The sequence below is a fragment of the Somniosus microcephalus genome, chromosome 3 (assembly GCF_052327205.1).
Source record: "Somniosus microcephalus isolate GS21.2 chromosome 3, FLI_Smic_1.0, whole genome shotgun sequence".
In the NCBI taxonomy this organism is placed as follows: Eukaryota; Metazoa; Chordata; class Chondrichthyes; order Squaliformes; family Somniosidae; genus Somniosus; species Somniosus microcephalus.
In genome coordinates, this window is record NC_140989.1 from 160419191 (window position 1) to 160440000 (window position 20810).

Genomic DNA, 20810 nt, shown 5'->3' on the forward strand with positions numbered 1-20810 from the left:
CCTCCCCAACCTCTAATCTCCTTGAGCTCAACAACCCCTAACTGCCCCTAAGAACACTCTGTTCCTCAGACTCTTGTGCATCACCCACTCCCTTCACCCCACCATTGGTGAGTAAGGATTAGAGGGGAGTTGAGAAGAACTTTTTCACCCAGAGGGTGGTGGGGGTCTGGAACTCACTGCCTAAAAAGGTGGTAGAGGCAGAAACCCTCATCACATTTAAAAAGTACTTGGATATGCACGTGAAGTGCCATAACCTACAGGGCGAAGGACCAATAGCTGGAAAGTGGGATTAGGCTGGGTAGCTCTTTTTCAGCTGGCACAGACACGATGGGCCGAAAGGCCTCCTTCTGTGCCATAAATTTCTGTGATTCTGGGTCTTCAGTTGCCTGGGCCCCAAGCTCTGGAATTCCCTCCCTAAACCTCTCCGCCTTTAAAACCCACCTCTTTGATCAAGTTTTTAGTCACTCCATCTAATATCTCTCTCTCTCTTTCACCATTTGTCTGTGACAACAGCAGCTTGCATTTATATAACCGCCAATGGTGGAACGATGAAAATCGGGGTTGCACAGGAGGACAGAATTGGAGAAGCGCAGAGATCTGAGGGTTGTAAGGCTTGAGGAGGTTACAGAGAGAGGCGAGGTGGAGAAATTTGAAAACAAGGATGAGAATTTTAAAATCAAGGCATTGCCGGACCGGGAACCAAGGTAGGTCAGCGAGCACTGGGTGATGGGTGAGCGGGACTTGGTGCGAGTTAGGACATGGGCAGCAGAGTTTTGAGTAACGCTCCTGTGAAGCGCCTTGGGATGTTTTAGTTGCTACGTAAGTGCAAGTTATTGGTGTTGTGAAATCACGGGTGCTGTTATTTGGTGCTGGAATCCCCAACAAAAAAGCTAAAGCACAGATACTGTGCCAAGCAAATTCTAATGCCAAACACCACCCACCTACAGCCTGACCTGATTTCCCCACAAACAGCATGATTCTATTAAAAAGATCATCTCTGGCATTTAAGCTGGCACACAGACAGAGCAGGACAGGAAGGGATTATTGAGTTGCCGAATAGTATAAATCAATCTAAAAATGCTCAAGAGGAATAAGACACATTAAAAAATATATTAAGTAAGACAGATTCTTTGAAAAGTTAAAGTTTCCCAAAGGTGTACAAAAGAATGACTAGGCCAAAATGTTATAAAACTGAGGGAATAGTACAGCATGCATGCTTTTGTACAAGTATAACTTTTAACATTGTTTTAAAATGGCTGTATTCCTAATCTTCAAAAACATTTATGCCCTCTTGTTCCTGTTGAGGACAGTTAAAATGTCACTTTATATTTTTCACATCACAGTAACAGTTGAGAGCAAACTAATGAAACGAAGCACAAATTTATTGCAGGTGGTTTCTGCGTTGCCGGTTTTTTCTTTTATTTGTCCATGGGCTGTGGGCGTCACTGAAAATTTATTGCCCATCCCTAATTGCCCTTGAGAAGGTGGTGGTGAGCCGCCGCCGCCTTGAACCGCTGCAGTCCGTGTGGTGAAAGTACTCCCACAGTGCTATTAGGGAGGGAGTTCCAGGATTTTGATCCAGCGAAGATGAAGGATCGGCGATATACTTCTAAGTCAGGATGGTGTGTGACTTGGAGGGGAACTTGGAGGTGGTGGTGTTCCCATGCGCCTGCTGCCCTTGTCCTTCTAGGCGGTAGAGGTCGCGGGTTTGGGAGGAGCTGCTGAAGAAGCTTTGGCGAGTTGCTGCAGTGTATCCTGTAGATGGTACACACTGTAGACACGGTGCGCCGGTGGTGGAGGGAGTGAATGTTTAAGGTGGTGGATGGGGTGCCAATCAAGCGGGCTGCTTTGTCCTGTATGGCATCGAGCTTCGAGTGTTGTTGGAGCTGCACTCGTCCAGGCAAGTGGAGAGTATTCCATCACACTCCTGATTTGTGCCTTGTAGATGGTAGAACGGCTTTGGGGAATCAGGAGGTGAGACACTCACTGCAGAATACCCAGCCTCTGACCTGCTCTTGTGGCCACAGTATGTGTGTGGCTGGTCCAGTTAAGTTGCTAACAACTGGTCCGTTAAACATTGGCACCCAAGCACTGCTGCCATCCAGCTCATGCCATCCATAGAAACCTAGTTCCCTACCCCTACTTCATCACAGTGCCTCTTCCACAGGTTTTGCCTCAACCTCTCTACCCTGAAGACCATTCCAGTCATGGATCACTCTTTGAGACGTGCTTCTTGACATCAGTCCTGAACTCATCCATTAGCAGTTTGCACCCATGTCTCTTGACTTGCAAGTCACGGTTTAACTTCAGAATGTAGGAACAGGAGGAGACCATTCATTCCCTTGAACCCTTTCCACCATTCAATTAGATCAGCATCTGTGGTTCCATAACCCTCAATACCCTTACCCAACAAAAATCTATCGATCTCAGTCTCGACATTTTTAAATTGACCAAGCCTCAACAGCTTTTTTTTTGGGGGGGGGGGGGGGGGATGAGGGGGGCAGGGAGTGTTCCAGATTTTCACTACTCTTGAACTTGAAACAGCACTCAGGATTAACATTTTCAATTCTAATGAATCTCTTGGCTACGCTGTGAGATCCTCTCTCATTTACCTCCTTTCAAGGCTGAGTGTGCGGGCAACTCGACCATCAGAGTTCTAACGGTCGGGTCACAAGTAGTTTGGGGAGAAGGCTCAATATTTCACTTCTATGATGTTATTGAACCAATTTTTTTTTAAATTAAAGAGATAAGGAATAATAAGGGGAAAAAGTCACTAGTGGGCGTAGTCTATAGGCCTCCTAACAGTTGCAACTCTATTGGTCGGAGTATAAATCAGGAAATAGTTGGGGCTTGTAATAAGGGAACAGCTATAATCATGGGAGATTTTAACTTTCATATTGACTGGACAAATCAAATTGGGCAGGGCAGCCTTGAGGAAGAGTTCATAGAGTGCATTAGGGACAGGTTCCTTGAGCAGTATGTTACTGAACCAACCAGGGGGCAGGCAATCCTGGATCTGGTCCTGTGTAATGAGACAGGATTAATAAAAAATGTCCCAGTAAAGGATCCCCTTGGAATGAGTGAGCATAACATGGTTGAATTCCAAATTCAGTTGGAGGGTGAGAGAGTTGGATCTCAAACCAGCGTACTAAGCTTAAATAAAGGAGACTATGAAGATATGAGAGCAGAGTTGACTAAAGTGGACTGGGAAAATAGATTAAAGGGTAAGACGGTACATGAGCAGTGGTGTACATTCAAGGAGATATTTCACAACTTTCAAGAAAAATATATTCCACTGAGGAAAAAGGGGCGTAAAAGAAAAGACAGCCATCCGTGGCTAAGTAAAGTAATAAAGGATAGTATCCGACTGAAAACAAGGGCATATAAAGTAGCCAAATCTAGTGGGAAGATAGAAGATTGGGAAGCATTTAAAAGCCAGCAAAGAATAACTAAAAGATTAATTAAGAAAGGGAAGATAGATTATGAAAGTAAACTAGCAAAAAATATAAAAACAGATAGCAAGAGTTTCTACAGTTATATAAAAAGAAAAAGGGTGGCTAAAGTGAATGTTGGTCCCTTAGAGGACGAGACCAGGAAATTAGTAGTGGGGAACATGGAGATGGCAGAAACGCTGAACAAATATTTTGTATCAGTCTTTACAGTAGAGGACACTAAAAATATCCCAACACTGGACAAACAGGGGGCTATAGAGGGGGCGGAGCTAAACACGATTAAAATCACTAAGGAGATGGTACTCAGTAAGATAATGGGACTTAAGGTGGATAAATCCCCTGGACCTGATGGCTTACATCCTAGGGTCTTGAGAGAAGTAGCGGTAGGGATTACGGATGCATTGGTGGTAATTTTCCCAAACTCCCTGGATTCAGGAAAGGTCCCAGCAGATTGGAAAACTGCTAATGTAACGCCCTTATTCAAAAAGGGAGGTAGACAAAAGGCTGGAAACTATAGACCAGTTAGCCTAACATCTGTGGTTGGTAAAATGTTGGAGTCCATTATTAAGGAGACAGTAACAGGACATTTGGATAAGCATAATTTAATCAGGCAGAGTCAGCATGGTTTTATGAAGGGGAAGTCATGTTTGACAAATTTGCTCAAATTCTTTGAGGATGTAACAAACAGGGTGGATAAAGGGGAACCAGTGGACGTGGTGTATTTGGACTTCCAAAAGGCATTTGACAAGGTTCCACACAAAAGATTACTGATCAAGATAAAAAAATCACGGGATTGGGGGTAATATACTGGCATGGGTGGAAGATTGGCTATCTAACAGAAAACAGAGAGTTGGGATAAATGGTTCATTCTCGGGTTGGCAATCAGTAACTAGTGGTGTTCCGCAGGGGTCAGTGCTGGGACCCCAACTCTTTACAATCTATATTAACGATTTGGAGGAGGGGACCAGGTGCAACATATCCAAGTTTGCCGACGATACAAAGATGGGAGGGAAAGCAGTGAGTGAGGAGGACATAAAAACCTGCAAAAGGACATAGACAGGCTAAGTGAGTGGGCAGAAATTTGGCAGATGGAATATAATGTTGGAAAGTGCGAGGTTATGCACTTTGGCAGAAAAAATCAAAGAGCAAGTTATTATCTAAATGGAGAGAAACTGCAAAGTGCTACAGTACAAAGGGATCTGGGGGTCCTGGTGCATGAAACACAGAAGGTTAGTATGCAGGTACAGCAGGTGATCAGGAAGGCCAATGGAATCTTGGCTTTTATTGCAAGGGGGATGGAGTATAAAAACAGGGAAGTCTTGCTGCAGTTATACAGGGTACTGGTGAGGCCACACCTGGAATACTGCGTGCAGTTTTGGTTTCCATATTTAAGAAAATATATACTTGCTCTCGAGGCAGTTCAGAGAAGGTTCACTCGGTTGATTCCGGTGATGAGGGGGTTGACTTATGAGGAAAGGTTGAGTAGGTTGGGCCTCTACTCATTGGAATTCAGAAGAATGAGAGGCGATCTTATCGAAACATATAAGATTGTGAGGGGGCTTGATCGGGTGGATGCAGGGAGGATGTTTCCACTGATGGGTGAGACTAGAACTAAGGGGCATAACCTTAGAATAAGGGGCTGCCGTTTCAAAACTGAGATGAGGAGAAACTTCTTCACTCAGAGGGTAGTAAATCTATGGAATTTGCTACCTCAGAGAGCTGTGGAAGCTGCGACATTAAATAAATTTAAAAAGGAGATAGAGTTTCCTAGCTGACAAGGGAATTAGGGGTTACGGGGAGCGGGCAGGGAAGTGGACGCGAGTCTAGGTTCGGATCAGCCATGATCCTATTGAATGGCGGAGCAGGCCCGAGGGGCCGTATGGCCTACTCCTGCTCCTACTTCTTATGTTCTTATGCGAGTAGTTATTTCACAAGAAGGGAGCCATTGAATGGCCAACAGTTGCAGCTAGATTGCTGCCGTGTAACATTGCTCAGCTTATGTAATCTTGGATTTGTATTGGTCATAGGGTCACACTTTTATGTTGCAACACAACTTTCTTCATCTATTCTTCAAACAAGGGGTGTGCAAATTTGGATTTTGGTGGGTTGCATAGATCATTAGTCTATCGGGGGGTTAGGAACGACATATAAAGTTTACCTGGCGTGCCAATTAATTCCCATACACCTCAAGCTGCCAACACCTACGGGTCTTGGTGTACTGATTCAGCATTTAGCAATCAAATGAGGCAACAGCACTGAACAGCCCTTTTTCAAAACCTCCTGGCTCACTAAATTCAAACAAGGCATTACAGAAATACAAGCACAAATAGAATTGCCTTGCTCGGAGGGGCTGCAGTTTGGAAACCCATGCTTTAAAATAACAGTGAGGAGCAACATCATACAGCAGCTGGTTGGCAGAAGTGAGCAACTTTTAAAATAAAACCTGCCATCTTCCTGTTACAGGATGAGAAGATCAGAGGTGCTTTGACAGCTGATAGCAGCAGTAAAAACAACTCAGAAAATCCACCAAACCAAAACTGAGTGAAGAATCGCAAGAGTTTGAATCCTCTGTCCGTGTTCCAGCGAGTTCCTAGAATTACACCAGAGAGGTGGAGAGAGAAATCACTCGCCAATACTGCAATAAACACACCCACGGGGCACCAAGCCCGCTGAATGGCTCCAAACTAGCAACTGTCCTGCTGCAAGAAATGGCAGGGATTTTCAGCAAGAGTTAGCACTCATTGCGGGAATGAATTCATCCCTGATTTTTTGCAATAAGAATGACCTTTGAGCTTGTATTCTCCACGTTACTGCCATACCAATGGGATTAAACGCATACAGCATCCTTTACAGGACAGAGATATTGTGTAGACCCACATGACGCGGGAACATCTGGCTTTACTTTCCATGAATTGTTAAACATTGCCAATGCGGCATTTACCACTGACCCACAGCCTCACCAGGAAACTGCCAATGCAGCATTGAGCACTTCAGTAAAAGCGGAATGAAGAGAATAGCATTGCCTCACCTAATCCTAGCGATAAGTTTCAGAATAAAGCTACACATTAGGCTGGCTCTGAAAACAATATGGACACCATGTGGAACTTTGCAGCACAGAACATACTCTCCAATATTTTTATTTCACCACTGATTCTGCAAACATTTAACAATTCATCAAGCAAAAGCACAGAGGGGAAGAGAGTTTGTGTTTAATTCTTTCCAGTCTGAAAAGTGACCACCATCCAGATACCAGGCTGTCACTCACAACCACATTGTCTCTCGGATTCCAGCCCCAGCTTGACGCTCCCTCATGACCAATGAGCAAGGTAATGAGGTCACCCATCAATCCTCCAACCACATCCTGTCACCACCTCTCCCATCTCCATCCACTTCCCGGACATCCCCTGTTACTCTGTTCCCCATCAGACCATGTCCTCTCCAAATCGCCCATGTACCTTACCCCACCGCTCACTCTTCAGAACCCCATGTTCCATGGTCACAGCTCCACATATGTTCCTCTCCAATCCCACCATTAATTCCAATCAAGCCCACAAGACACCCCAATCTTAACAAACTATTAACCCTTTGGTAAGACACCGTCACCACCGACAATATCACATCACAGGCTCCACCCAACATCAGCTCTCTTTTCCCATGGTAGAGGCCGTCAGGCACAAGGCTCCACTTCCTCACCGCCAGATCCCCATTCTCTTCCCACCAGTACTATCTCTCCTTTTCTGGTACCCAGCCATAACCCTATCCAATCACCCCCGTAAACCATCCTTACCCCCGACCCTGTCACCCCCCAGTAACCCACGCACACTGCTACCCGTCATCCCCAGTAACCCACCCGCACCCCTACCCTGTCACCCCCCAGTAACCCACCCGCACCCCTACCCTGTCACCCCCCAGTAACCCACGCACACTGCTACCCGTCATCCCCAGTAACCCCCCGCACCCCTACCCTGTCACCCCCCAGTAACCCACCCGCACCCCTACCGTCTCCCCCCAGTAAACCATCCTTACCCCCGACCCTGTCACCCCCCAGTAACCCACGCACACTGCTACCTGTCATCCCCAGTAACCCACCCGCACCGCTACCCTGTCACCCCCCAGTAACCCACCCGCACCCCTACCCTGTCACCCCCCAGTAACCCACCCGCACCCCTACCGTCACCCCCCAGTAACCCACCCGCACCGCTACCCTGTCACCCCCCAGTAACCCACCCGCACCCCTACCCTGTCACCCCCCAGTAACCCACCCGCACCCCTACCGTCACCCCCCCCAGTAACCCACCCGCACCACTACCCTGTCACCCCCCAATAACCCACCCGCACCCCTACCCTGTCACCCCCCAGTAACCCACCCGCACCCCTACCCTGTCACCCCCCAGTAACCCACCCGCACCCCTACCCTGTCACCCCCCAGTAACCCACCCGCACCCCTACCCTGTCACCCCCCAGTAACCCACCCGCACCCCAACCGTCACCCCCCAGTAACCCACCCGCACCGCTACCCTGTCACCCCAGTAACCCACTCACACCGCTACCCTGTCACCCCAGTAACCCACTCACACCGCTACCCTGTCACCCCAGTAACCCTCTCACACCGCTACCGTCACCCCAGTAACCCACTCACACCGCTACCCTGTCACCCCCCAGTAACAGACTCACACCGCTACCCTGTCACCCCAGTAACCCTCTCACACCGCTACCGTCACCCCAGTAACCCACTCACACCGCTACCACAGAATCACAGAATCCCCACAGTGCAGATAGAGGCCATTTCGGCCCATCGAGCCTGCACCGACACATATCCCACCCTATCCCCGTAACCCCACGTATTTAATCCCCTAACACTAAGGGTCAATTTATCATAGCCAAATCAACCTAACCCGCACATCTTTGGACTGTGGGAGGAAACCGGAGCACCCGGAGGAAACCCACGCAGACACAGGGAGAATGTGCAAACTCCACACAGACAGTCGCCCGAGGCCAGATTTGAACCCGGGTCCCTGGCGTGTCACCCCCCAATAACCCACCCGCACCGCTACCCTGTCACCCCCCAGTAACCCACCCGCACCCCTACCCTGTCACCCCCCAGTAACCCACCCGCACCCCTACCCTGTCACCCCCCAGTAACCCACCCGCACCCCTACCCTGTCACCCCACAGTAACTCACCCGCACCGCTACCCTGTCACCCCCCAGTAACCCACCCGCACCCCTACCCTGTCACCCCCCAGTAACCCACCCGCACCCCTACCCTGTCACCCCCCAGTAAACCACCCGCACCGCTACCGTCACCCCCCAGTAACCAACCCGCACCGCTACCGTCGCCCCCAGTAACCCACCCGCACCCCTACCGTCACCCCCCAGTAACCCACCCGCACCGCTACCGTCACCCCCAGTAACCCACCCGCACCGCTACCGTCACCCCCCAGTAACCCACCCGCACCCCTACCGTCACCCCCCAGTAAACCACCCGCACCGCTACCGTCACCCCCCAGTAACCAACCCGCACCGCTACCGTCGCCCCCAGTAACCCACCCGCACCCCTACCGTCACCCCCCAGTAACCCACCCGCACCGCTACCGTCACCCCCCAGTAACCCACCCGCACCCCTACCGTCACCCCCCAGTAACCCACCCGCACCCCTACCGTCACCCCCCAGTAAACCACCCGCACCGCTACCGTCACCCCCCAGTAACCAACCCGCACCGCTACCGTCGCCCCCAGTAACCCACCCGCACCCCTACCGTCACCCCCCAGTAACCCACCCACACCGCTACCCTGTCACCCCCCAGTAACCCACCCGCACCCCTACCCTGTCACCCCCCAGTAACCCACCCGCACCCCTACCCCGTCACCCCCCAGTAACCCACCCGCACCCCTACCCCGTCACCCCCCAGTAACCCACCCGCACCCCTACCCCGTCACCCCCCAGTAACCCACCCGCACCCCTACCCTGTCAACCCCCAGTAACCCACCCGCACCCCTACCGTCACCCCCCAGTAACCCACCCGCACCCCTACCCTGTCAACCCCCAGTAACCCACCCGCACCCCTACCCTGTCACCCCCCAGTAACCCACCCGCACCCCAACCGTCACCCCCCAGTAACCCACCCGCACCGCTACCGTCACACCCCAGTAAACCACCCGCACCCCTACCGTCATCCCCCAGTAACCCACCCACACCGCTACCCTGTCACCCCCCAGTAACCCACCCGCACCGCTACCGTCACCCCCAGTAAACCACCCGCACCGCTACCGTCACCTCACAGTAAACCACCCGCACCCCCACCCGCACCCCTACCCTGTCACCCCCCAGTAACCCACCCGCACCAGTACCATCACCCCCCAGCACCCCTACCGTCACCCCCCAGTAACCCACCCGCACCCCTACCGTCACCCCCAGTAACCCACCCGCACCGCTACCCTGTCACCCCAGTAATCCACCCGCACCCCTACCCTGTCACCCACCTACACCCCTACCCTGTCACCCCCCAGTAACAGACTCACACCGCTACCCTGTCACCCCAGTAACCCACTCACACCGCTACCCTGTCACCCCAGTAACCCTCTCACACCGCTACCGTCACCCCAGTAACCCACTCACACCGCTACCCTGTCACCCCAGTAACCCACTCACACCGCTACCGTCACCCCAGTAACCAACTCACACCACTACCCTGTCACCCCAGTAACTCAACCACCCCCCTACCGTCACCCACCCGCACCCCTACCCTGTCACCCCCAGTGACCCACCCGCACCCCTACCCTGTCACCCCCAGTGACCCACCCGCACCCCTACCCTGTCACCCCCAGTGACCCACCCGCACCCCTACCCTGTCACCCCCAGTGACCCACCCGCACCCCTACCCTGTCACCCCCAGTGAGCCACCCGCACCCCTACCCTGTCACCCCCAGTAACCCACCCACCCCCTACCCAGTCACCCCAGTAAACCATCCTTACCCCCGACCCTGTCACCACCCCCCCCCCCCGAGTAACCCACCCACACCCCTGCCCCATCACCCCCCCAGTAATCCACCCACACCCCTGCCACCCCCCAGTAATCCACCCACACCCCTGCCACCCCCCAGTAATCCACCCACACCCCTGCCCTGTCAACCCTCCCCAGTAATCCACCCACACCGCTGCCCTGTCACCCCACCAATAATCCACCCACACCCCTGCCCTGTCACCCCCCCAGTAATCCACCCACACCCCTGCCCTGTCACCCCCCCAGTAACCCTCCCACACCCTTGCCCTGTCACCACCGTAACCCCCACAACCTTGCCCTGTCACCACTGTAACCCCCACATCCTGTCACCCCACTACCCTGTCACCTCCCCCAGTAACCCACCCACCCCCTACCCTGTCATCCCCCAGTAACCCACCCACACCCAACCCTGTCACCCCCTTCCCTGTCACCCACCCCCCTACCCCACCGGGCCTCCCTGCCCGTACCCGGCTCCTACCTGAGGCCGTGTACCAGCTCCCGGCGTGACTGGCCTCTCGGCAGACGGCTCGGCTGGACATTTTGGAGCCGGAGCCTCCTATGATGGGATCGCGGCGGGTCGGCGGGGGATAGAGAGCCGCAGCCCGGAACCAGCGGCACCTGAAGGCGGTGACACTGACTCGCACAGGCCGCCAGCCGCCGGCTCTACCCTGCCAGCGAGAGCCGGAGAACAAAGCGGCAGCCGAGCCGAGCCAAGCCGTCCCTCGGAAATGGGAGCCCGGCGCACGGCGTCAGGCAACGTCATGACGCACAATGCGTGCCGTCCCTTTAATCCCATTGTGCAGCAATGGTCTCACACTTCAAACCTGCAGCTCCAACTTCTTCCAGTTCTGAGCAAAGGTCATCGACCTGGAAGGTTAACTCTCTTCACAGCCTGACCCGCTGAGTGTTTCCCAGCAATTTCCATGTTTTTATTTTATGACATGAACTCATGCTATTTGAACTGCAGGAATTGCTGAAAATGCTTGCTCACAGCATTAACCAATGTTTCTCTCTCCACAGATGCTGCCTGACCTGCTGAGTCTTTCCAGCATTTGCTGTTCCAGCACTTTCGGATTTCCAGCATTTAAAAAAAAAAATCAATTTAGCAAATCATGGCTTTTTTTAAAACCAAGATTAATTATTTTTTAAGCAAATTTAAAAAAAACATTTTGTACCATATACCTGATGGAATCGTTCACCTGCTCTGTTTCTCTCTCCACAGATGCTGCCTCACCTGCTGAGTGTTTCCAGCAATTTCCATGTTTTTAATACCGTACAAGTGTTTGATTCCTCACTCTTGATCACATCTGTATTGCATTTTTTTCTTCAGTTGAAATCTCATGCCTTTTTGTAAAACTCATCTGGCATTATATTAATCCTTTCGAGTATTCTTGATTACATCAGATACAGGTTAGTATTTTAAAGGTAAAAGAGCCTATTAATTGTGTTGATATTAATTCATACAAATCTACCTCACAGCCTGGCCCAGGAACTCGCACATGGGTTGCCAACCCCACTTCGAGTCTCCAGGAATAAAAGATTAATCTCCTGGGCGCTGCTGGAACCCGAAAAAAAAATAGTAGGGGCATAAAAACATTGTTTTTTTCATTGAATATTTACATTTACTAGTTATAAAAATATTAGAGATTGGGGGGAAAGGGGCTGTTTGACAGGGTGGGTTAGTTGGAGAAGGGAGGTTATGTGATCAAACCAATATGAATACAAATCCATTGGCAGGATTGGCGCACCAACATTAGTGTTCTTGCTCAGGCCAACATCCCCAGCATCGAAGCTTTGACCACGCTCGATCAGCTTCGATGGACGGGTCACATTGTCCACATGCCCGATACGAGACTCCCAAAACAAGCGCTCTACTCGGAGCTCCAGCATGGCAAGAGAGCCCCAGGTGGGCAGAGGAAACGCTTCAAGGACACCCTCAAAGCCTCCTTGAAAAAGTGTAACATCTCCACTGACACCTGGGAATCCCTGGCCCAAGACTGCACAAAGTGGAGAAGCATCCGGGAAGGCGCCGAACACCTCGAGTCTCTTCGCCGGGAGCAAGCGGAAGCCAAGCGCAAGGAGTGCATGTCAGCCCAAGCACCCCACCCACCTCTTCTACCACCATCTGCCCCACCTGTGACAGAGACTGTAGATCCCGCACTGGACTCATCAGTCACCTGCAAACTCATTTTTAATGTGGAAGCAAGTCATCCTCGGGCTGCCTAGGAAGAAGAAAAATGAATACTTCCAACCAAAGTTGACAACTCTTGCCAAAGAAAGCTCTACCGTACCGTTGCCAGATATGATTTCCAAACCACGAGAGGAAACTGCTTGGATGCAAATATTGGAAGTAATCACCAGCCAATTAAAGCAGATGGAGCTGTGTTTATTTCATAGTCAGATACCTCAAAAACAGGACACAGTTCTTTTTAAGTCAAATGGAATGCTTATCACTCGGAAACATCAACTGTTTACTGTCTTAGGAGAAGGAAAAGGGGGGAACTGAACTGGTTAAATTGCACAAATGCATTTAATGTATATAATTAACAATAGTGTACCAGGCTTTCCCCTGCTTTACCAAGATGGCGCCGACAAAACCTCAGCGGCAACTGCTCAGTCGCGAGCGGATGACGTGCTTCACGGCGCGCGGATTGATGACGCAGTCTGAGGACCTCGCGTGGAAAGATGGCGTGTCGAAGAGGGAGGCCGGAGCATCGGGCGCCGCCTGAACTGGTAATGTAGGGTCGGGCGCGTTCATCATTTGGGACCCGACGGGGCGAGAGGGTGGGAGAAAGCAGCAGGCCGCACGGGTTCACTTTCCAGTACCCTCAGTGTGAGGGTTCACTCCCCCCATCCCCTCGGCGTGAGGGTTCACTTCCCCCCCCATCCCCTCGGCGTGAGGGTTCACTCTCCCCCCACCCCCCCCCCCCCCCAATCCCCTCGGCGTGAGGGTTCACTCCCCCCATCCCCTCGGCGTGAGGGTTCACTCCCCCCCGCCCGCCCCCCCAATCCCCTCGGCGTGAGGGTTCACTCCCCCCCGCCCGCCCCCCCAATCCCCTCGGCGTGAGGGTTCACTCCCCCCATCCCCTCGGCGTGAGGCTTCACCCTCCCCCAATCCCCTCGGCGTGAGGGTTCACTCCCCCCATCCCCTCGGCGTGAGGGTTCACTCCCCCCCCCCCAATCCCCTCGGCGTGAGGGTTCACTCTCCCCCCCCCCCCCCCCCCCCCCAACCCCCTCGGCGTGAGGCTTCACCCTCCCCCAATCCCCTCGGCGTGAGGGTTCACTCTTCCCCCCCCCCCAATCCCCTCGGCGTGAGGGTTCACACTCCCCCCCCCCCCCCCCCCCCCCCAATCCCCTCGGCGTGGGCGTGAGGGTTCACTCCCCCCATCCCCTCGGCGTGAGGGTTCACTCTCCCCCAATCCCCTCGGCGTGAGGGTTCATTCTCCCCTCCCCCCCCCCCCCCCCCCCCAAATACCCTCGGCGTGAGGGTTCACTCTCCTCCCCCCCCCCCCCCCCCCCCAATCCCCTCGGCGTGAGGGTTCACTCTCCCCCCCAATCCCCTCGGCGTGAGGCTTCACCCTCCCCCAATCCCCTCGACGTGAGGGTTCACTCCCCCCCATCCCCTCGGCGTGAGGGTTCACTCCCCCCCATCCCCTCGGCGTGAGGGTTCACTCCCCCCATCCCCTCGGCGTGAGGCTTCACCCTCCCCCAATCCCCTCGGCGTGAGGGTTCACTCCCCCCATCCCCTCGGCGTGAGGGTTCACTCCCCCCCCCCCCCCCCCCCCTCGGCGTGAGGGTTCACTTCCCCCCATCCCCTCGGCGTGAGGGTTCACTCCCCCCAATACCCTCGGCGTGAGGGTTCACTCTCCACCCCCAATTCTGTTAATATGAGGGGCTCGTTGTGAAGAGACTGTAAGAATGTAGTTGCCATCTTGTATGTAAAGAATAACTTGTATTCATCAACTGACCTTGGCCATTTTGCTGGTCTGAGTGAGTAACATTGTGTGCAGCATGCACAGTACTGATGTGTGGTATTCGTGCACTGCCGTGCTTCCCTGCTGGGGCCATGTTATGTCTCTGACAGTGACGTTGCATTCTGTCTTGCATGCAGGCTTAGATCGTAATGAACACTTTTATAATGATGTCGCACAATTGAGCTAATCAAAACCATGGGGAGTTTTAGATGGTGTATAGTTTACAATGAGGCTTAAACTCTAGGAAATGGTTAAAGATTATTTTCTTTTCTTTAGTTTTACAATGAAGATGAAGCAAGAAAATATACCCAGAAGTAAGTATTGGTGTCTGGTTATGCGCTTCGTTTATTTTCTGTTACGGGAGGTTGTGTGGTGACAAACGCGCTATTAATTAGTGCCTTTTGTAATAAGTTTAATGGGCAATGTGATTTCAGAAGGCAATTTATTCCACTTGCTAGAATTCATCAGCAAATTCTGAAATGTTTTGCAGGATTGTCATTAGTTGACCGTGTTACTGAGCCATACACATCAAGCAAATCCCAGTATTTGATTCCTCGTCTGCACCGAGCTCGCTGATTGCAGCACATCGGTGATGGGGTCTCTGTGGCCCCTGGTTTGGGAGGGGGAGATCAGCCAGGATTCCTGCTTCCAGCTGTGAGGTGTGGATCTGGGACGCAGTTTGAGGACTGGATCAGGTTTGGCTGCGATATTCTGGTTTCCCCGGCCAGGTGCCTTGCTGACCCTCACAGCTGCCCCTGTGTGAAAATGGAGAGCTGCCAGTACCTGCCTGAGTCGGCATCTTCAGGAAGGAGGGGTGGGGGGTATTTACAAAAAGGTGGGGGGATCCTTCTGGTACTTTGTTTTATGGAAGTGAGTAATGTCGTGAAGTTGGACTCCGTGTCTTGCATTCAGTCGCCTTGTGGTTCTGGTACTGGACTGACAACTCGGAGTTTGCATCCCACCTTGCGTCAGCGGGCAAAATCTCGGCAGGAATCGCGGAGCGGCGGCAGTACAAATGGCTCCAAGAGACCAGGTAGGCCTCAGAGCGTACCAACCTCCATTCTCAGAGGGAAAGAAGTAAAAAGTAATCGAAGTGTGACGTCACCAGAAAGCAGGTAAGTGATTGGTTGGGGAGTATTTCTCTCTTTATAAACTTTAACTCTGGCTTATAGTTTCTAAAGTCTCTGTGGCGTAGCGGGGACTGTTTATAAACCAGGGCCCTTAAATATACTATTTAACGGTAGTGTAATTGGTGGGATTGATTTGATTTAATTTAATTGCAATTAATTAAAGGGTAAGTCATGGCAGAAGAGCCCGGCCCCGTTGTATGCTCCTCCTGCGCTATGTGGGAGCTCAGGGACACTTCCTGTGTCCCTGACAACTATGTGTACAGGAAGTGTGTCCAGCTGCATCTACTGGCAGACCGCATTGCGGCGCTGGAGCTGCGATTGGATTCATACTGGACCATTCGCGAGGCTGAGGAGGTCGTGAATAGCACGTTGGATCAGTTGGTCACACCGCAGGCAAAGGTTGGACAGGCAGAAAGGGAAGGGGTGACCAACAGACAGAGTACGAGGCACAGGCAGGTAGTGCAGGGGTCCCCTGTGGACATCCCCCTCTCAAACAGATACACCACTTTGAGTACTGTTGGGGGGGGATGGCTTATCAGAGGAAGGCAACAGCAGCCAACTTCCTGGCACCAGGGGTGGCTCTGCTGCACAGGACGGGAGGAAAAAGAGGGGGAGAGCTATAGTAATAGGGGATTCTATTGTAAGGGCAATAGATGGGCGTTTCTGCGGCCGCAAACGAGACTCCAGGATGGTGTGTTGCCTCCCTGGTGCAAGGGTCAAGGATGTCTGAGTGGCTGCAGAACATCTTGGAAGGGGAGGGTGAACAGCCAGTTGTCGTGGTGCATATAGGTACCAACGATATAGATAAAAAATGGGATGAGGTCCTAAAAGCTGAATATAGGGAGTTAGGAGGTAAATTTAAAAAATAGGACCTCAAAGGTAGTAATCTCAGGATTGCTACCAATGCCACAGGCTAGTCAGAGTAGAAATAGAAGGATATTTCAGATGAATACGTGGCTAGAGGAATGGTGCAAGGGGGAGGGATTCAAATTCCTGGGACATTGGAACCGGTTCTGGGGGAGGTGGGACCATTTCAAACTGGAAGGTTTGCACCTGGGCAGGGCCGGGACCGATGTCCTTGGGGGAGTGTTTGCTAGTGCTCTGGGGGAGAGTTTAAACTAAAATGGCAGGGGGTTGGGAACCTGAGCAAGGGGACAGATGAAAGGGAAACAAGGATAAAAGCAAAAGATAGGAAGGAGAAAAACAGAATTGGCAGTCAGAGAAATCAATGGTTTAAATCAAACATGGCCACAGTAAATAATAATGCTAATAGGTGTAAGAGCGTTAAAAAAACAAGCCTGAAGGCTTTGTGTCTTAATGCGAGGAGCATTCATAATAAGGTGGATGAATTAGCTGCGCAAATAGAGGTAAACGAATAAGATTTGATTGGGATTACATAAACGTGGCTCCAGGGTGGCCAAGGCTGGGAACTCAACATCCAGGGGTATTCAATATTCAGGAAAAATAGGCAAAAAGGAAAGGGAGGTGGGGTAGCACTGCTGGTTAAAGAAGGGATTAACACAATTGTAAGGAAGGATATTAGCTCTGATGATGTGGAATCTGTATGGGTAGAACTGAGAAATACCATGGGGCAGAGAACGTTAGTGGGAGTGGTATATAGACCTCCAAACAGTAATGCGGAGGTTGGGGACGGCATTAAAAGGGAAATTAGAGAAGCGTGCAAAAAGGGCACAGCAGTCATCATAGGTGACTTAATCCACATATAGATTGGGCTAACCAAATTAGTAACAATACTGTGGAGGAGGAATTCCTGGAGTGTTTAAGGGATGGTTTCCTGGACCAATATGTCGAGGAACCAACCAGAGATCAGGCCATCTTAGACTGGGTATTATGTAACAAGAAAGGATTAATTAGCAATCTTGTTGTACAAGGCCCCTTGGGTCGGAGCGATCATAATATGATCGAATTCTTCATTAAGATGGAGAATGAAGTAGTCGACTCAGAGACTAGGGTCCTAAATGTAAATAAAGGAAACTACGATGGTCTGAGGCGCGAGTTGGGTAGGATTGATTGGGGACTGTCACTCAAAGGGTTGACTGTGGATAGGCAATGGCAAACATTCAAAGACCGCATGGATGAACTACAGAATTTGTTCATCCCAGTTTGGCATAAAAATAAAACAAAGAAGGTGACTCAACTGTGGCTAACGAGGGAAATTAGGGATAGCATAAGATCCAAGGAGAGGACATATAAATTGGCCAGAAAAAGCAGTAAACCTGAGGATTGGGTGCAGTTTAGGATTCAACAAAGGAAGACAAAGGGATTAATTAAGAAAGGGAAAATAGAATATGAGGGTAAGCTTTCAGGGAACATAAAAACTGACTGTAAAAGTTTTTATAGATATGTGAAGAGAAAAAGATTGGTGAAGTCAAGCGTAGGTCCCTTGCAGTCAGAATCAGGGGAATTTATAATGGGGAACAAAGAAATGGCAGACCAATTAAATACATATTTTGGTTCTGTCTTCACAAAGGAGGACACAAATAACCTCCCAGAGATGTCGGGGATCATAGGGTCTGATGAAAGGGAGGAACTGAAAGAAATCAGTAGTTGTAGGGAAATGGTGTTAGGGAAATTGATGGGATTGAAGGCCGATAAATCCCCAGGGCCTGATAATCTACATCCTAGGGTACTTAAGGAAGTGGCCCTAGAAATAGTTGATGCTTTGCTGATCATCTTCCAGCATTCGATGGAATCTGGAACAGTACCCATGGATTGGAGGGTAGGTAATGTTACCCCACTATTCAAAAAAGGTGGTAGAGAGAAAACAGGTAATTACAGACCGGTAAGCCTGACATCGGTAGTGGGGAAAATGCTAGAGTCCATTATAAAAGATGTAATAGCAGAGCACTTGGAAAACAGTGACAGGATCGGACAAAGTCAACATGGATTTACAAAAGGTAAATCGTGCTTGACTAATCTACTGGAATTTTTTGAGGATGAAACTGGTAAAATAGATAAGGGAGAACCAGTGGATGTGGTGTATTTGGACTTTCAGAAGGCTTTTGATAAGGTCCTGCATAAGAGATTAGCGTGTAAAGTTAAGGCACATGAGATTGGGGGCAAGGTATTCACTTGGATAGAGAACTGGTTGGCAGACAGAAAGCCAAGAGTTGGAATAAACGGTTTTTTTTCCGAGTGGCAAGCAGTGAGTAGTGGGCTACCGGAGGGATCGGTCCTTGGGCCCCCGCTATTCACAATATCTATTAATGATCTAGACAAGGGAACTAGATGTAATATCTCCAAATTTGCAGATGACACAAAGCTGGGTGGGCGTGTGTGCTGTGAGGAGGATGCCGAGAAACTCCAGGATGATTTGGACAGGTTGGGCGATTGGGCAAAAGCATGGCAGATGCAATATAACGTGGATAAATGCGAGGTTATCCACTTTGGTGGCAAAAACAGGAAGGCAGATTATTATCTGAATGGCAATAGATTGGGAGAAGGGTAAGTGCAACGAGACCTGGGTGTCCTTGTGCACCAGTCGCTGAAGGTAAGCATGCAGGTGCAGCAGGCGGTTAAGAAGGCAAATGGCATGTTGGCTTTCGTAGCGAGAGGGTTTGATTACAGGAACAAGGATGTCTTGCTGCAGTTGTACAGGGCCTTGGTGAGACCACACCTTGAGTATTGTGTGCAGTTTTGGTCGCCTTATCTGAGGAAGGATGTTCTTGCCATGGAAGGAGTTCAGCGAAGATTCACCAGGCTGATACCTGGGATGGCAGGAATGACGTATGAGGAGAGATTGGGTCGATTGGGTTTGTACTCGCTGGAGTTTAGAGGAATGAGAGGGGATCTCATTGAAACTTATAAAATTCTGACAGGACTGGAAAGACTAAATGCAGGAAGGATGTTCCCGATGGTCGGGGAGTCCAGAACCAGGGGTCACAGTCTAAGGATAAGGGGTAAGTCATTTTGGACAGAAATGAGGAGGAATTTCTTCACCCAGAGAGTGGTGAACCTGTGGAATTCTCTACCACAGAAGGCAGTTGAGGCCAATACATTAAATATATTCAAGAAGGAGTTGGATATATTTCTTAAGGCTAAAGGGATATGGGGAGAAAGCAGGGACCGGGTACTGAATTTGGATGATCAGCCATGATCTCATTGAATGGCGGAGCAGGCTCGAGGGGCCGAATGGCCTACTCCTGCTCCTATCTTCTATGTTTCTATGTTTGCCATCTGGTAATTTGTGGTCTAGTGCCTGAAAATAACACTGAAAGTTGTTGGATTGTTGTAAAAACCCAACTGGTTCACTAATGTCCATCAGGGAAGGAAGCCTGCCACCCCCCCTACATGTGACTCCAGTCCCATATTCCCTCAGAGCGATGGGCAATAAATGCTGCTTTGTCGGTGTCGTCCACAGCCCAAGGGTAAATGGAAAAAGGAACTTGATGTGATCAACTGACAGGAACAAGCCAGTTACATTCTTAAATTGTGGACTCTTCTCTTCACAGCTCTCGTATGATAGAAATCCAGACGCAGATGTCAGAGAGGGCTGTCGAACTACTGAGTTTACCCGAAGATCAGCCTTGCTTCCTGTTAGACGTTGGGTAGGGTTCTTAAACCTATAACATCTCTTGCAGAGGATTTTCATAGAAAATTAACACCAAGGTGCAGCTGTGTCGTTCCTCTTGCTCTCTATTTGTTCCTTCTGCTCCACACACCGTTCCCCAGACTGGACTCTGAATCTGCTCCCAGGCCTCTGCTGGTGTCATTCACAGAATCACAGAAACCTCACAGTGCAGATAGAGGCCATTTCGGCCCATCGAGCCTGCACCGACACATATCCCACCCGATCCCCGTAACCCTACCTATTTAATCCCCCTAACACTAAGGGTCAATTTATCATAGCCAATCAACCTAACCCGCACATCTTTGGACTGTGGGAGGAAACCGGAGCACCCGGAGGAAACCCACGCAAACACGGGGAGAACGTGCAAACTCCACACAGACAGTCACCCGAGGCCGGATTCGAACCTGGGTCCCTGGCGCTGTGAGGCAACAGTGCTAACCACTATGCCACCGTGCTGCCCTTCTACACTTAAATTGGGCCTCTGCGAGTAGTCCCGTTTGAGTTGCTCGTTATATTTTGCCACTTTCTTCACTATCCATGAATCCGTGAGAAAAGATCCTTTTTGCTGGCGGAAGATATATTTAAGAAAACGGCTTATAGCGTGTTTCACTGGGGGGGCGGGGGGGATAATTTAAAATATTTCAGTGGAACTGGGTGGTGC

General features: G+C 50.7%; 2 protein-coding genes across 3 annotated transcripts in view; one reads left to right on the plus strand and one right to left on the minus strand.

The window, feature by feature from the left end:
- memo1 (mediator of cell motility 1) overlaps window positions 1-11197 on the minus strand; it is a 69413-nt gene extending 58216 nt beyond the window's left edge. The window contains exon 1 of one of the 2 annotated variants that reach the window (XM_085981800.1): window positions 10933-11197. In XM_085981800.1, coding sequence (XP_085837926.1) covers window positions 10933-10993 — 61 coding nt within the window. In that variant the 5' untranslated portion in view covers window positions 10994-11197. The remainder of the gene's footprint in view (window positions 1-10932) is intronic. The other variant, XM_085981799.1, reaches the window with a different exon arrangement.
- A 1883-nt stretch (window positions 11198-13080) lies between these two features.
- bud23 (BUD23 rRNA methyltransferase and ribosome maturation factor) overlaps window positions 13081-20810 on the plus strand; it is a 32236-nt gene continuing 24506 nt past the window's right edge. Inside the window, exons 1-3 of the mRNA XM_085981798.1 lie at window positions 13081-13187; window positions 14705-14742; window positions 20031-20126. Of these exons, the coding sequence (XP_085837924.1) occupies window positions 13140-13187; window positions 14705-14742; window positions 20031-20126 (182 nt within the window). The 5' untranslated portion in view covers window positions 13081-13139. The remainder of the gene's footprint in view (window positions 13188-14704; window positions 14743-20030; window positions 20127-20810) is intronic.